Genomic DNA, 16,727 nt, shown 5'->3' with positions numbered 1-16,727 from the left:
GCTTTTAATTTTTCTGTAGCCCAATAAACTAAATATGATGAACGTGCGCCACAAGGAAGCTGCCCGACGAGGCTCTTATTTTGAAGGCAGCGCGCGACCTCTGTATGGATTTAACGAGGGATGTCTGACTCCAAAGAGGAAATGCTCAGCGTGAAGCGCTGCGGGATCTCGACACCGTGGGTTATTGTCGCGGAACAGACGCGGTTTGGCTGTGACTTCCTCGTCTCCTCCGTGTGTCGTGAAATGACCCCCTGAATTTTTGGACACAAAGCGCCGAAAGTTAACGATGGATCGGGACGTCGACCATGAGCGCAGAGGTTGGTGACTTTACAAACTGTAGCTGTGATGAACAGTGTTGATAAGCACAGATTCAGACACAGTGATTTAACAGATGAATTAACTTAGGAGCCTTAAACCCTCTATGCTCATCTTTTACAAATCTCCTCGTCCCCTTTTATTAATTTCCGTCTTTTATCATCAGTTAGCAGTGCTGCTGTTGAATCGACAGGTCCCCCCACAAGGATGACAAGACAACAGACCCTCACCTTAATATCAATGGCATCGGTCAACTTCAGTTCCATGATTTGCTACTCGATATTAGGTCCGTTTTTCCCCAATGAGGTGAGTCACAGACAGCCCGACACAAATCTGTTCAGGTGTCACGTTTTTGTTATGATAAAATATTTCTATTTTTAAGTATTGAATTTATTAAAAGGAGACTAAAATAAACAAACAAACAAAAAAAAACCCAAACATTCATTTTTTTCTAACTTTTTTTTTATTAATATTCATCTTTTTGATGTACTTTGAGGTGTTTTTACAGTTTTTCTGCTATTCCTTTAAATAAATAACTCATGATGCACACTTGTTGCATAATTCTATGTCCTCTGTACTAGTTAAGTCAGGCTTACATTGAAGTGGTATTGAATAATTTCCTGCTCATCTTAAGGTCAGTTAGTCATCATTTTGCTGTTGCCAGTTTTTCGAAAGATCCTAGTCTTCATCCTCTCTGCACTGCAGGTTTAAAATGTTGGCAATCCATGAATAAATGCTTATTTAGTTAAAGTTCAACTTTGGGGAGCGTATGTAGCTACCTACCCTCTGCCTTTTATGTCTTTAAAATGTCTTCTAGCTGAAGGCTCCTCCAGATGACATCATCTGAAGGAGTTTTTCACTTCATTTGATATCATCTGGAGTTTTTCAATTTGTGTTATGTTTGCTTGTTCATCATAGTACAGAGGTTAGTTTGGCCAGCCTGCTCCTCCAGAAATATATATGTTAATATAAAGTACATAAAGGGAATTAATAATGGCATTCATATTCATATACTCCCCTAAAGTAGAGCCATAGGAAGGAGGCTGAAAATGTGTGAAGTTACCCCTTAAATACATGGTGTTCAGTCCAGACTAAGTTCCAGTACTTAAAGGATTTTCACAGCCTTGCAACCTATAAGTATTTAGTGGTTTATCACGTATTTTAGCTTTAGTAAATATATTTCATTTCCAATTAATAAAGCAGTCGGTTACAACTTATAAATCATTTATAAAAGACTGTTAAACCACAATGGTACTGGGGTTGGTCATCATCTCCCCAACTAGTCTACAGATATGCAAAAAAAAAAAGGGGGTTTTCTGGTTTTTATTTCAGGATATTATTCATCGCTTGTTTCACATCAGTGAATTTTAGTTTGTGTCAAAAGTATTGTTCTACACAATTTACATATTTTATGCTAATGATTTATAAATGGCAACAGCACTTTAATGTTTTAATTGTTTAAACTGGACTTCATGCTGATAGAAATGCAAATGAAACAAGTGAAGTGTAAGGTCAAAAAAAGTTCAGACAGTGATCACCAGCAAGGAAATGTGATTTGAATAACAATAGCGCACAATATGGATGTCAGAATAAAAGTATATGGCATTACATAAAGTATCATCTGAGACAGAGCATACTTTGACCTAAAGTTAATTAAGTATAATTTTATTAACATATGTAGTTTATTTCTATGTGCATTTTTGACTTTACACCAAAATTAACTCAACCTTTTTAATATAACTAAAATGATCATTTTATTTTTGAGGGATCCTGGTAAAAAACACACTGAAAAACAACAGGCCACACTGAAATACCAGGCATAGCCTTGTGCCAACTCAAGACAGAATACAGTAACGGTTTTATACTGCCTCCAAGTCATTGTAAACCTCACACATCAGGCAACCTCCTCTAGTTCCCCTCCAGAAACACTGTAGTACTGTCCTCTCATTGCAATGAATTAAGTCATGTGCTACACATGAGGATGCCTTGCTGGAGGCAAACTGATGGTTTACTCATTGCAGAGAGGGTCTCAGGTGAAATCAGCTAATGTCCTGATAACTGTTAAGCAAAGGTTGAAGCATAAATACATTTAAGAAGGTAATGAATTAACTATTAGTGGGACTAATGTATAGAAAATCTGTGAAATGTATATTCACCCTCATTTATTGTCCATTTATCGACTATGACATTTATACGTTGCTTAAATATTCTCCCACAGGCAGTAAAGAAAGGAGCCAGTCAGACAGTCATTGGTCTCATATTTGGCTGCTATGCTGTTTGCAATTTAATTGGTGCTTTAATATTGGGGAAATATGTAAGTATATGTCCTCACTGTTTGTCTTATCAGATCATGGTATTTGTAGTTTCATTTGCGGGCACAAGGGTAACAGACTTCAACTCTTTGCCTTTCTATCAGATTGTTCAAATTGGTGCGAAGTTTATGCTTGTGACAGGACTTTTTGTGTCGTCAGGCTGCACAATTCTGTTTGGGTAAGTGATCTGTGTCAGTACCACTGACGATAGATGTAATTTTGAAAAACAAAAACACAACAACAACTATAATTTGTTTTCTCCTAACTGAAGCCACTTGTTGTTTATTATTATAGTATTTGCAAATTTAAACCTTGAAACTTCATTTATTCTGTGTACATGTTATTTCTGGCGTTTGTCTTTAAAGAATAAGCCCGTCAGGCTTAAGTACCTTTCTGTAAAACTCCAAAACCAACATCCCCTGAGCCTAATCGCCGCAGCCCACTCAAGTATTTGTTATTCTTTATTGCACTTTCACTGTCCCGCTGCTGTAAATATGGACATGTTCACTTTCTGCCTAATATGTCCCACCTGCCTCCAGGTGCAAATGTGAGGAGATAATCAATGTTATTTGCTTTACTTGTTGGTGGTCGTAATGTTATGTTGAATCGGTGTGTATCCTTACATTGGAGAACCAAATTTGTCTTAATCCGCTGCTGAAAGTAGTCCATAACTAATACACATCTGTTTGAGTGTTGTTTACAAATTATTGCTACAAATTACAGGGCCCAGTTGTTTCAGGAGTTCGTGAGCTGTGCATTTGTGAACCAATATCTTCATCTTCATTAGGAGTGAATGTGCGTAGGGCCACAGACAGTTTAAGAAAGTATTAAAAGACAGACTGCACTGCACTGCAAAATTAAGGATTTGTAATTTCAGATGGTGTAATGAACTAAATCTTAGTTGATGGGCTGACTCTTTTTTTTTAAAATTATTTTTACAGCTTGTTTACCCAGCCTCTATTTTGTGTGTGACATACCTGGCTGGCTCTCCATTCTTTACATGCAGGCTACTTGATCGGGCTCCTGCAGGACCCGCATTCATTACTATGTGCTTTATAGTACGGTCCTTCGACGCTGTGGGCTTTGCTGCTGCAATGACCTCCTCTGTTGCCTTGACAGCAAAAATATTCCCAAACAATGTGGCGACTGTTGTGGTGAGTGCAGACAACCCTTGTCTTCCTGGCATCTTGTTTGGATATTAGAATCACGGGAAAACAAAAACAAGCATTCTAGTGCGAAATGTTTTGTTCTCCTATTTCCATGGTGCCATGGAAAAGGAAAATATTGAAGCATTTGCCAGTGCACTGTGTGTGTCATTTCATATTTTAATGTGCTCCATTTCCCACTTTTCAGGGTATTTTGGAGATTTTCACAGGACTTGGTCTTATACTAGGACCACCAGTGGGAGGGTGGTTCTATCAGTCGTTTGGATATGAAGTCCCTTTCATGCTACTGGGATGTTTCCTGCTTCTTATGGTTCCTTTCAACATTTACATCTTGCCAACAATTGGTAGATTCCTTGGATATATCAGCAAATAATTGAATTATTTTATTATTTCTTAGGTCTATTTGTTTCCCACATTGTAACTAGTATGTGTTTTGTGCTTCTCTGCACACACACGCAGATGCAGACCCCTCAAAGACTTCATTCTTTCGACTTCTCACCCATGGGAAAATAATCCTCATCTGCTATGCCATATTCACTCTAAGCGCAGGTCTGGGTTTCCTGGATGCCACATTGTCCCTGTTTGCCATTGAGAGGGTAAAATCTGACCTTCTCATCAAGTCAGCCTGCTTTAGATTTAATGTGCATTATGTGAATGAGTATTTCCCCTCTCTGTTGTAGTTTAGTCTCTCACCTGGCTATGTGGGACTCATCATGCTTGGTTTGTCTTTACCATACTGTCTGGCATCACCACTGACTGGTTATTTTTCTGATAAATACCCTGTAAGTGACCAAAACAAATAATTACTGGTCATTTTGTTAATATTGGACGTCTGTAATTTTGAATAACAACCTGTGTGTGTTAATCAGACCACAAGGAGTTGGTTCTTAGTGACAGGAGGTATTGCCACTGCGATCGGCTTCTGTCTGCTCGGCCCCGTCCCTTTCCTTCACATCCCGAGGTGAGCATGTGGTAAAGTTGGACAGTAAACTCTCACTTTGAAGAAATGGTTTGCATTTTTCTTTTTAAGAATTTGATGGGAGGATTGATACGACAAACATATATCTGTATATATAAAGCCATAAAGACTGGAAACAATTGTTACCATTAAAATTACACGCTGACTTTAACTAAGGATACAGTATTATCTAGGGAAACATCCTAAAACATCCCAATATCAATTTTTTGAGGCATTAGAAAAAAAGCTTGGTTTCAAGCTGATCATGAACTCAATGTGTACCGTTCAGGACTTTTTTGTTGTGTTTTTGTATATATAGTCATCTGTGGCTGCTGATCACCATGCTCAGTTTCATTGGGTTTTCTCTGGGGATGACTGCAATCCCCACATTCCCTGAGATCATCGCCTGTGCATAGTGAGTGCCCTCGCATGCTCCTACGTGCAACAACCTCTAGTTTTTTCACACTCAAAATAATGCAAGTTGACACATGATATGCTTTTGCCTTTTAAACTTCTCTGCAGCGAGCAAGGATTTGAAGAAGGGCTGAGTACTCTTGGAATGGTTTCGGGGCTGTTTGGGGCATTTTGGTGCATGGGGTACATTTTACTAGTTTTTACTTGCATCCAAATGGCATTTTCTGCACTTTGCTAACCATATCTGAATCTTATACAGTGATAAGAGTAGGTTTTGATTGGGATTGTAAACTTGTTTTTTTTTTTTTTTGTTTTTTTTTATTTAAGAATGTTTTATGGACCAACAGTGGGCGGCTTTCTTACGCAACACCTGAGTTTTGAGTGGGCAGCTGCAGTCCAAGGAGGTTTGGCATTTTTATCAGTAAGTATTCTTAAATAAGTTTAGACAGTGTTGTTAAATTGTAATTTAGAAGTTCCCAGTTTACAGTTTTATACCATGTGATGAGGAATAAGTGAATGAGTGGTTACTTGTGGGTTAAGCTTCATTAATGGTCTCAGTTGATTGTGAGGGTGGGTATAATGTTGCTAGCTTAGCACGTGAAACTATGAAACTATGTTCCTTTACTTGCATAACATTTACTGTAAGGATGGATAAATGAGATTCCAAACCCATTAGTCTTTCTTTGGTTAAACACCTAATGAAGATTAAAAGATTCTTGGTCTTCAGCTCTAAAACACAAGAACTCTGATCCCTCTGTCCACAGGCTGTATTCCTTGCTGTGTATTACCTCTGCCAACGACCACAACGACAAAGGTAATCATTAATATCAAATGAGCTTATGTCCTATATTTAAGAATACTATATTGTACATATAAGGAGGCTGTGTGTGCAGTTTCTGAGTACAAGCAGGATGTAACACATATTTCTTATGTTTGCATTAAAGCACTCAAGAAGATGGGCGCAGACAAACAGATGAAGGCACTCCTCTCCTGAATGAATGAAATTTTAAGATTTCAGCTCGGAGACATCAGACATCAAGTTACCCAAATTCTTTATTATTAAGTGATTTGTACGTTGTTGTAAATTATAATAAATACAGAGTTGTAAGGATTCTTAATGGAGTCTTAGTGTTTTTTAATAGTATTATGTTTTCAAGACATATTTAAAATAATTGTTGGTTGTGGTTACTGCCTACTAGCTGTCTTGATGTATTGTTGCTGAAGTTTTTACGTAATAATTCAAAATTTCTCATACTTTGCAGGATCTTTTCGATTTGCACTTTGGATAGTTTACATCTTGGGTACTTATTCCTGGTCCTTTAGAGCCATTGTCCTGTTTGCTCTACCCACTGCTGATTACCTGGATTACGTGTGTTCAGGCAATCAGGCGCTGGACTACTTTGCGGCACATATGAAGCACTTTAAAGTATATGCCGAATTTTAAAAAATTTGCATAGATGGATTTTAAAATTGTTTTCATGTTATGCACAAATTAACATCGCCTTGATGAATTTTTACATTAAAAATACATTTACATATCCCTAAGTTACAGATCAATGCACTAGATGACAATGCAAGTGGTGCCTGAGAATATATAATATAGTTTAACTGTTAGATATCAAAAGCATAACTTTACTTCTTTTCATAGTTGTGAAGGGACAAACTGTACAGACTAAGAAAACAGAAATAAATGTTACAGAAATTATGTTTTGTATATTGCCATATTGTAAAACTTCACAAATAAATAATTTTGAAATGTGACACATAAAAAAACTGAGGTGACAACATTTTGTTGATCAGTTTGTATAAAGTACATAGAATATAAATGTACTAAATCTCTTCACGTGTAAAAAAATAAAAAAATAAAAAATAAGGACTGCAGTACTTGACTTGAAAACAATCACGCCTGTGAGTTTATGTATCGGGCTCGAAGGCACTATTAACCCGGCCTGTCGGTCTCTTTGGGAGAGGTCTGTTGGTCAGCCTGCCTCTCCTCCTGCTACCGGTCCACGCTGAAGCATCAGCGTCTGTAAAGGTGGTCTCAGGTGACAGTGATGGAAGTCCCAGCCTTTTCACCTTTTTTTTCCTTCTAGTTCTGTGGGTAAGCAATCAGCAGTTATTATTTGTGCTTTCCAAGCCAAAGTATAAAATGTTAGTCATAAACCTATGTTGTTTTGCTGGAGTGTCATGCAGCGTTCAGAAACCGTGGGGCTGTGAATATAGTCAGAAGGGTTTAAGCCAAGCAGTAAGAAAGTAAGCCCTACTTACTTGGTATCACTCAACTCAGGGTCAGTGTCAGAAAGGGTTGGCTCAGACAGAAACCTAAGTTCCCCAGAGGAGCTAATTGCAGCAGATACCTTCGGAAAAGTGAGCAGTGAGAAAAAATAAAATAAAGACAAAGAAAGGACAGGAAAAGATAGTAAACACCAAAGACAGACCAAATAGGCCATAGTGACCATGCATTTTTCTTCTACACCAAAGAATATACATTAGACTATACCCAAAGTTTCTTTTTATCACATTCAGCATGCATGTGTCTATGGACAACATTTTTTTAACAAAGTTGCTCCACAGCTGATCATTGAGGTGACGTATGCATCCACAAAAGGCCTTCTGAGGAGGCCCGTGTGTGACTACAAAATGCTGTCCCATCTATACTGTATAGAATACAGGAGAAAATGTTATAAAGTCATTGGACTGAAGATACGCCAAAAGAAAGCTTTCAGGCCTGCAGAGGGTGTTACGAGGTTTAAAGATTAAAGGATTTAGAGTATAGTTACACTATCTCTTTACCAAAGAGACACAGGGACACCATAAGACTGGCATCTGGGGTGCGAGAATTGTACAGTGCCCGTTACAGACAAACCCTCTCTCCGCTTTTATGCTGGCATTTCAATTGACCAATACCAATTAATCCATGGCAGAGATCTCTAAGTTATTATGCTTACTCTCGTTGGTGTTGATGTCTCAGTAGTCCTTTCAGGCAATGCCGTGCCTGCCTCTGCGGGGTGACTCATTTCTTCACTGAAATCTCCTAAAACAATGAAAAAAAAAACCTTGTATGTAGATGATGAGTATCCAAAAAATGCCAAGTCAACCAGAATAAAATATAACTACTCTTACTCTGATCAACTACGTAGGAGGCGAGAAAATATCCCTGCTGCCCATTGACCAAGCGGCCAAACCACCAGTTGTCATTGTCTTTGTACAATACTTGGATAACATCACCACGGCGTATAGTCAGTTCATCAGACCGATTAGCTCTGTAGTTATAAAGCGAGACAACCTACAAGACAAACACAATAGTGGAGGAATTGAACATGTGAGGTAAAAGGCTGCATGTGACTGAGCCCATGGCTAAAGTGCATACTCACTACTTGTTGAACAGAAGCAGAATCTGACTGGCTGCCTTAAAACGACAAAAAAGAAAACAAAGGAAATTATTGCAGCTTGAACACTAACAAAGTCCATTAAATTATGTCATGTCAAACCACAAGACGTCAATCTGTTTCTCTCAGCTATAATCTTGGTAAAAATTTGACCCAACACGGGGCTGCAGAAAAGCCATGTATTGGTTTAGGACAAAACTATGGGAATAATTAAATAAGCCACTAACGATTTTGGTTGCTCAGAGCTGCCTGAGGGATAAGCTGCTCCGCCAAAGAACCAGAGAGCTGAAGTCTGGAGTGTGGCGACAGAAGAGCTGGAGGTGGCAATGAGGCATTTAATCTCGTCTGGAAAGGAAAAGCTAGATTTAAGTTGCAATATAATTTCAAAAATCTTCATAAATATCTCTTATTGGCCAATTTCCCTGTTTAGTGCTGAAACCTATATACAGAAGCTAGTTGGGATCATATGTAAATGTGAAGGCTTTCTATAATTACTATACACAATGACAGCGAGCACGATAATAAGAAAAACAAAAGGCTTAAGCTAAGCAGGATTTTTATTTATTGCTGCCATCTATAAAGCTCAATAAACCTTTTTGAATACTAGAAAGAAAAACACTCTCAATCAGAAAGATTACAGAAAACAAAATAAACATCGGCATAAAACATTTGACAGGTTACATCACCATCTGCAATCTCAAGAAAGTATGGTGTGTTCAAAGATTACTGATAAAAATACTCACTGCACCCACATCTAAAGTCCAGCTACTTGCTGCCTGAGTCATGCCCATTTTGTCTGAAAAGCACAAACAAGTCAGAGAATATTTACTCTGTGAATAAAGAGATTAGACTTTTGCACAAAAGCTGTCTTAACCAAATGTAATTTAGCAAGTCATGCTAATTATACAATACCTTGCTCATAAATGTATCCAGAGGACCTTTGATGTGGTTCCTAAAAATGTTTTGAAAACATTAATTTTGGAACATACTCTAATAATGTTGATGACTACAATACAAATGCAAAATTATTTAAATTAAAAAAAAGGTATTACGAGTACGGAGTCCAGCTGTTCCTGAACACACTGCATTTTCAATGCAAGTCTTGTTGCATGTGCAAACTGATCCATGGTTGAGGCTGCAGATATGTCCTGTAAGACTGAGGGATCAGGAGTGTTCATGACAGAAGCCGATCTGCTCATTGCTTTCAGCTTCTGCACTTCCAGCTGGGAAACTGTACAGAACAGTTAGGACATACATGAACGTCGCTTAGCGTTTTTCAACTGTCGAGTGAATCACAAGCTCAGTTGGAAAATAGCTAAATAATGAGTTGAATCTAAAATGAGATGACTCAAAATGGCACTAATCAAAGAGCACACGAACCTTTGCGGTCATACAAGTACACATGGATAGGCTGGCTCTGACCAAAGGCACAGAAAGCAACCATGTTCTCGTGAGGGTGGAATGTTACACCATGGAGAGCAGTGGGGTAACAAAGCTCAGAGTACACTGCAACTTGGTCACCTGGGAAGGAAAATCAGCTTAATGCTGGAGACAAGCATTGATAGAGCACTATCAAGACTGTAATGTAAAGTTAGGGAAACAAAACACGATCCTCACCTGTATCAGTATTCCAGACATATGACATTCCATCCTCACTACCAGAAAAGATGAAGTTTCCACATGGTGTGAACGTGCTGTGAATCCTCTCTCTGTAATTTATGGCTCCAGTGTACTTCTTAACAACCAGCCTGGAACAAGGCAATTAATGTGTGAACAATATAGAAACCTGTGTTCATTTTAAACACAGAACATATCGTCTAATATTTTATATGAAGCAACATTTGTCTAGTTCCTTTCAGATGGTGCTTTGCCAGTTTAATCTTCATTACATTCTTAGGTCCATCATCCTCAGGACACTGTCTTTGGCATGGATGAGCAGGCACCGCCCGTTTGGGTGGAGCTGCAGTTTGTTGATGGGGATACTGCTGAGGTCCTTCTCATCAATTGTCTGCCAACACCAGGGAGTAAAAAGAAATACTTTAGCGTCTGATTCGTGCATGCAGATCCCAAATGGCCAATGTCATTTCAGGTACCTTCTCTATACACCAGTGATGGCATGGGTGCTGCTGCTGCCTACTGTCATTTACTGGAGTTTTCCACACATTTATTAGGCCTGCGTTGTCCGCAGAGAACATTCTCCTTCCTAATTAATACAAAAAATACAACAAAGGGGACATCAGACACATTTTGCCTCCTTCATTTTACAAATTAATACTAACCTCCTATTCAATGCACCAGAGCACAACGATTAGCTTTAAAATATGTGGCAATAGTATAAATAAAGAGAAAGGGACCAAACAAATCCTATAAAAAAAAGGCACACACACACACACGAACACTATGTCATGAATTCTCTTTATAAAAGTAGACTTGGTGGCAGAGCTGCTGTATTGGAATACATCAGATGCACAGGTGTCCCTAATAATGTGGACATGAAGTGTAGTAATATTCTACTTGAGGCTCGATCTCAGGCACAGTCTGGCCAGAAGTCCTTCAGAGAAAGTGTCACAAGACTAGCGAGTGCATAAAACACGTTCCTAGCTTAGATATTTGAGTCCTCTCAGAAGAAGAACTCTTTCAAGCAAAGACAGAAAGAGATTCTGCTGAATGAATTCATTTTGTTTTTTGTTTTCATATCGTCAACCAAGGACCTACTTTAAGTTATTAACTTTTTAAACTTTTTTCTATTTGAGCCGGTACTGGGCAATGGGCTGGTGTCTTATGTACATACATCGAGTTATACATCATACCTTCAGAGTCAAAACAAAGTGTGTTGATAAAACTGTTGTGACCCTCAAACTCCTGTAGCAGCAGGCCATTCACGTCATTGACATCAAGCCTCCACACTCGTATCAAAGAGTCATAGCCTCCAGTCAGTACCAAGTTCTGGGCTGTGGGGTGGTACTGAGCACAGTACACAAAGGATGGATGAGGGAGCACCTTCTGGGCTACTCCGAGAAGCCTCTCCACATTCCACTCTCTGAGGACAAAAGGTAAGGTATAGAAAAAGAGAATAATGGAAATACGTTGATGAAGGTTTGTAGTTATATGGAAGCTGAATAATGTCAACTGACCATCTTTCTTCTTTCTTTAAAGTTCCAACCAGCTGACCCAACTACCACATAATAGTACAAACATTATTTAAAGACAATTCTTTACAAATACTTCAGTCAGACTATCACCAGTGGAAAGGACTACAGAACAAAACATGCTGTGTCACTGATACATCAGGACATAGTGAGCCACACACTATATATGAGGAGCACTTACTCCCCCTAGAGGTGCTACAAAAACCTTATTACAGAAATGACTACAACACACCCCTTCTCAATCAGTTTAGTGTTTGAGCTGATGAACAGGAACCTACCTGACAGTTCCATCTGAGGAAGCAGACAAAAGGCACCGGTCATCTCTGGACCAGCAGAGATCATACACTATTTTGAGATGGCCGCTGAAAGCAGCCAAAGCCTTTCCTGATGGAATCTCATACACTGGAACAGTAAATAACCAGGTTATTTTGGGACCCGATGCATTTTTCAAATTTGTATAGATACAATATAGATATAGATTTATACAGGTTTGGAAGTTGCATAGTCCTGAGGTCATTCCCACTGTTGTTCATGAATACTGATTAGCATCAGTAGGGGGGAGTATTGCACATGTGAGTAGTTGCTTACCTACTACAGGGAAAGCATCTCTGTCAGCACAACCAGCAGCCAATATTGTCCCAGCATGAGAGAAAAGCACTGTGAAACAACCCATCTGACCACCACGAAATGCCAGCATGGGCTTGTTAGGAATCCGACAGACCTTTGACAGAAAGCATCTAGTAAGCTTCGTATAGTCAACCATCGTTTAAGAACAGGTTTTTCATTTTTTTTCCAATATGTAGTGTAAAAGCCAATTTGTACAGTTAAAAGTGTTGTCAGTAACTAATTGATGATTCTCTATGATTATAATTCATAATTCCACAAACCTGACCAGGCAGCCTGCTCCATCTCACTACTGGCAGCTTGTTATCTAGAGGCTGTGTCAGAGTTCTCTTGATGACCTCGTTCTGTAGGTCACTGTAAGAGGTGCTGCCTCTCTCCTCCTGCAGTGCCATCATGGATCGGATACTAGGATTCACCTGCAATACAAAAGTCACCTCAGCTACAACATCTGTGGCCTAAGTTGATCAAAATATCTAAAAAGGATCTACATCATATTTCTTTTGTGACATATCAGAACCTTCTACATGTACAGACATGTGGGACCCTCGCTCTAAAAATAAAGAAATCAATAGCAACAAGAAAAATCACTAACTCACATGATCAGGGACTTTAATGCCTTTCACTGTAACATAAAGTGTGGATGCATATTTGTGTCGAGGGTACTTCCTCCACCACTCGACCACCTCTATTGTTTTAGGTTGTCTCTTTGTCTGGGGTAGTGGGCAGAAGAGCTGGAGACGAAGTTTACTGTCGATATTCAGCACACCATTTGTACCCACGAGCTAAACAGGACAAAGCATGAGATAAGTTTGAAAATTAGAAACTGCAACGTTTTTTTTTTTTAAGAACAGGCCAAATATATCACCTTGAGGAATGCCCAAGCAATCTTTCTGAATCCTCGTTCATGCTTGTCAACGTCAACGTTGGCTCTTGCTTCGTCCATGGTTATGAAGTCCAGGATCTTTACAAAACATTTGAATAAAACGCAATTATTGAAGGCTTACAACGAAGTCAACCAAACCTAAATGAGACGCCTCTTACTTCAAAGAAGAGAATAACTCTGGGGCTCCCATCACTTTCTTGAACAAAGTAACCAAAGCGTTCATTGAAGATGATCTGTTCCTCCCACTCAGGGATAACTGATTTGTTCTTCTTGAAGTCAAACGGTTGAGTCATAATGGGAAGAATGTGGTCAACGTTCTCCTGCTCATAAAATGAGGAAACAGGACGGCGGCTATGAAAGACAAAAGAAAGGAATCACAAGCAAACATAAAACTAAGCTATGCAGTATTTTGTATGTGCAGTGTATTCATAAATAATAAAGCACCTAATACTTATATTTAAATAACTTTCTTATTATTCATTTCTAGATTTAATTAAAACACAAATAACTGTGGGTCATAACAAATAATGGGTGACTGAAGCAACTGGAATCGCACAGACAGATGCAGAACATTTGCGTTAAAATTAAATGCATAAAAGTAGGATCAGAGGCTGTTTATTCTCACCAGTCGTCTTTCTTCACATACTGCCCGGTGATTTCGTCAACAACGTGAATCTTCACCATTGGGTGTGAAATGAGTAAGTCAGTTTTGAGACGATCTGTTTTGTGGATATTTACACCCAGCACGAGACTGTCATCAAAGGCTGGCTGTTGTGGTCCTTCCGCCTCTGTTTCGCTCTCTTCTTTCACAACTGGAAAAACGAGTTATTCATTAAAGTCTTTAGTCTAGAACTTTAACTGATCTTTGTTAAAAATTTCCTGACAACATTCATACTGTGCTTTTTCTTCTTCTTTTTCTTCTTTCCCTTGGATACAGTTTCGTTTTCCACATCAGCATCCTGGTCTGGACCCTCATCTTGATCTCTGGTGGGCCAAAACGGGTTCAATCAACATCAATGTGCTGCTAAAAACTGTTCTTTCTAGATGCTAAATGAAAAAGATAAATCTATATTATATTGGTAGGTATACAAACCCAACGTCCAACTCTGCAATTGTAACAGATTTTAACTTCTTCTTTTTCTTCTTGCCAACATCATTATTTAGTGTAACAGTATGGGAGACACTGTTTTCTTCTGATTTGATCCTTGACTTCTCTTCATCCTGTGCTATCTGCTGTTGATAATTACGAAGCAGCAGGTCATCAGCATCCTCATCTTGGCTCCCTGTTTTGGTCGCTGTATCTTGTTTGCTTTTCCCCTTCCTACTTTTTCCCTTTGATACTTTTCGACCACCATCATCATGTGGCTCCAAGGCAGTCTCAGGCTTGGAAGAATCTGCATCCTCCTGAATGACACTTATAGTGTCCTTTGGTATAGGAAGGGAAGGAAGCTCCCTCTTAGTTTTCTTCTTGGCTTTTAATGTTTGAATCTCCTCTTGGTTCTTACTGTTGTTTATATTAACTATTTCTGCTATTTCCTTCTCTCTCCTTTTATTCTTGGTGTAGCGAGGGCTGCCCTGTTCAGGTTGATATATGTTCTGGAGAGTGGTCTCATCATCTTCTGTGTCCTTCCCAAGATTTAGATTCTTTTTTAGATTCTGTAGCTAAAACAAAGCAAAGGGGAGAACAAAGAATCAATGTATGTTTTCTTTTAAACATTTCAACATTCAACAGATCATGGTCATTTTATCTGATTTAACACTACTACAAATTTTAGAGCACATACTACAATCGTCTCCTGTGTTTCATGGCTTTTCTTCTTCACTTTTTTCTTCTCCAAATCAGCGTATTTCTTGAACACTTCATTGAACCTTTCACGGGTCTTTGCCCGGTCTTCAGTTTGACCTGTAAAAGGTTGCACAATTAATAACGGACAATGGGATGGGCTATGTTTAGATCAGTGAATACTACATGACCAATAAAAATGTGCTGCTGTGTTAATTGGTACATGTGTGTACAGACTTTATTCTTTTATTCACTATATTTGTTTACAGAAATAGAAATGTTTTATTAGATGTGACTGTCAGGCACTATTTAAAAGTCATTTTAAATATCCCCACCTCAATCAACTATAACATGTGTTGGAAAAGCTTTACTAAACAAATTACAATAAGAACCCACTGATATCTAAAGAATTAAAGGAAACCTCCACTTTAGAAGGATGTTCTACTATATAGAAACATTACACTTACATCAAGTGTAAGTATATTGTTGATGACACTTTTTTTTTTTTTACACTTTTCCTCCTCACAAATTATCTGTTACTCTATGTAATATGTTAGTAGCTTAGTAATGTCCGTTGCTTCCTAACTCTTTAAAAATAACTCACCTGCTGGCATCCTCAGGCCCCCTTCTGTCGTTCATTGTTGTTGCCAAAGAAGAGTAATCCAGGATGGACGGCTTTCATTCTAAAAATACAAAACAGGGATACTGTGTTGTAGTCAGTTTAACGTTGGATATTCAGACATTCGACGAAGTTCATCCTCAATCATTTTTAATGGAGAAAACTAAACTCCCCCAGAACTGTTGTGTATTAAGGACATAAATGATTCTGATCACGCACGTCTGAAATATGTCAAATCAACTTTCTCTCATACGGTCCTCCTCCTACTACATGCACAACCTTTAGATTTTTTATAAATTGCATACAACATGGACCATTGGCCTGTTTTTTTTGACAACAGTTGTATAATAAAGACATAGATCCGATCGTTTTAAATAACTTTGCTTTAAACACGGATCATGGGGTAAAAAAATAAAAACTTGTGCGTGATCAGAAACCTTTTTGTCCGTAATACACAAATAATCTGGCAGAGATTAGTTTTGTACATCCTTCTAATTTTATAGAAGATGAATTTAGCCAAGTGCTTGAATATCCAAAGCTAAACGGTCTACAGCACGGTAACAGGGATAACCTTAATGCTGCACAACGTCCCTGCTGGATCGCCCGTCACTGGTTTGGTTACAGGCACAATTAGTTCTTGCGTTTCAGTCACACTTAGCAATTAGAATGTAAAGACTGCAAGACAACCGCATTGTTTATTAAATATATCTGCTTAGCTGCTAATGAAACAATTTTAGAAGAGCAGCCTTTGTGAGATGCTAACCATTAGCCGCTCAGTAATGTTAGCGACTTTAGCTATCTTGCTAGGCGCTAACATTATCAGTGGCATTGTTAATCACTGCGTTTGGTCCAGGAAGACAAAGATCTTCAGCGACGAGGCCGAACTTTTAAATAAGCCATGAAACGCCGCACAAAGCATAGCATTAGCTTAGCTGAGGGTAAAGCGTGTAGATACCGTGCACTGATTTTGCTGTTCTCCAGCTTCACTAACAACGCTGCTCCGGTTTCCAAGTCAACCAAAACAAGGGAGAACATGAGGGTGGAGCCTTACCGCCATGTTTGTGACGTACAGACAAAACAACAAATTTACCAATGAAATAAAGCGTACGTAAATA

General features: G+C 38.7%; 2 protein-coding genes across 8 annotated transcripts; one reads left to right on the top strand and one right to left on the bottom strand.

The window, feature by feature from the left end:
- Positions 1-102: 102 nt before the first annotated feature.
- slc18b1 (solute carrier family 18 member B1) lies at positions 103-6,938 on the top strand. Of its 2 annotated transcripts, XM_067480192.1 has the most exons (14): positions 104-317; positions 482-621; positions 2,534-2,629; positions 2,732-2,805; positions 3,634-3,781; positions 3,981-4,137; positions 4,253-4,389; positions 4,474-4,575; positions 4,663-4,754; positions 5,071-5,166; positions 5,274-5,348; positions 5,493-5,586; positions 5,930-5,979; positions 6,110-6,938. In XM_067480192.1, exons 1-14 carry the CDS (start codon positions 287-289, stop codon positions 6,165-6,167), a joined length of 1,350 nt encoding a protein of 449 aa, XP_067336293.1. In that variant the 5' UTR covers positions 104-286; the 3' UTR covers positions 6,168-6,938. The 2 variants fall into 2 exon arrangements, with proteins under 2 accessions (XP_067336294.1, XP_067336293.1); XM_067480193.1 differs by lacking the exon at positions 4,474-4,575 and having other exon boundaries at positions 103-317.
- ahi1 (Abelson helper integration site 1) lies at positions 6,387-16,665 on the bottom strand. 6 transcript variants are annotated; one of them, XM_067480187.1, is made up of 27 exons: positions 16,376-16,547; positions 16,184-16,287; positions 15,598-15,676; positions 14,995-15,113; positions 14,304-14,872; positions 14,106-14,194; positions 13,836-14,022; positions 13,369-13,561; positions 13,193-13,288; positions 12,924-13,109; positions 12,591-12,743; positions 12,292-12,424; positions 11,982-12,105; positions 11,365-11,594; positions 10,648-10,757; positions 10,444-10,562; positions 10,172-10,302; positions 9,935-10,075; positions 9,607-9,785; positions 9,467-9,506; positions 9,298-9,350; positions 8,782-8,899; positions 8,540-8,574; positions 8,289-8,451; positions 8,114-8,199; positions 7,434-7,522; positions 6,387-7,260 (listed from the first exon to the last, which is right to left on the bottom strand). In XM_067480187.1, the coding sequence occupies exons 3-27, from the start codon at positions 15,605-15,607 to the stop codon at positions 7,080-7,082; spliced, it is 3,534 nt and encodes a 1,177-aa protein (XP_067336288.1). In that variant the 5' UTR covers positions 15,608-15,676; positions 16,184-16,287; positions 16,376-16,547; the 3' UTR covers positions 6,387-7,079. The 6 variants fall into 6 exon arrangements, with proteins under 6 accessions (XP_067336288.1, XP_067336286.1, XP_067336289.1 ...); XM_067480185.1 differs by lacking the exons at positions 16,184-16,287; positions 16,376-16,547 and adding an exon at positions 16,568-16,665; XM_067480188.1 differs by lacking the exons at positions 16,184-16,287; positions 16,376-16,547 and adding an exon at positions 16,568-16,665 and having other exon boundaries at positions 9,307-9,350.
- Between the last annotated feature and the right edge of the window lie 62 nt (positions 16,666-16,727).

The sequence above is a fragment of the Channa argus genome, chromosome 16 (genome assembly GCF_033026475.1).
Source record: "Channa argus isolate prfri chromosome 16, Channa argus male v1.0, whole genome shotgun sequence".
Classification (NCBI taxonomy): domain Eukaryota; kingdom Metazoa; phylum Chordata; class Actinopteri; order Anabantiformes; family Channidae; genus Channa; species Channa argus.
Note: the sequence above shows the minus strand (reverse complement) of the source record. Positions and strands in the feature narration are given on the sequence as shown.

What these genes read in the sequence shown, in the direction of transcription:
- slc18b1 (XM_067480192.1), top strand. Translation starts at nt 287, where the DNA reads ATGGATCGGGACGTCGACCATGAGCGCAGAG. An exon ending in GTCCGTTTTTCCCCAATGAG is followed by an intron (nt 622 to 2,533) that starts GTGAGTCACAGA and finishes ATTCTCCCACAG; the next exon opens with GCAGTAAAGAAAGGAGCCAG. An exon ending in CTTTAATATTGGGGAAATAT is followed by an intron (nt 2,630 to 2,731) that starts GTAAGTATATGT and finishes CCTTTCTATCAG; the next exon opens with ATTGTTCAAATTGGTGCGAA.
- ahi1 (XM_067480185.1), bottom strand. An exon ending in AGATGCTTTCCCTGTAGTAG is followed by an intron (nt 12,106 to 12,291) that starts GTAAGCAACTAC and finishes TTACTGTTCCAG; the next exon opens with TGTATGAGATTCCATCAGGA. An exon ending in TGGATACATTTATGAGCAAG is followed by an intron (nt 9,351 to 9,466) that starts GTATTGTATAAT and finishes TGTGCTTTTCAG; the next exon opens with ACAAAATGGGCATGACTCAG.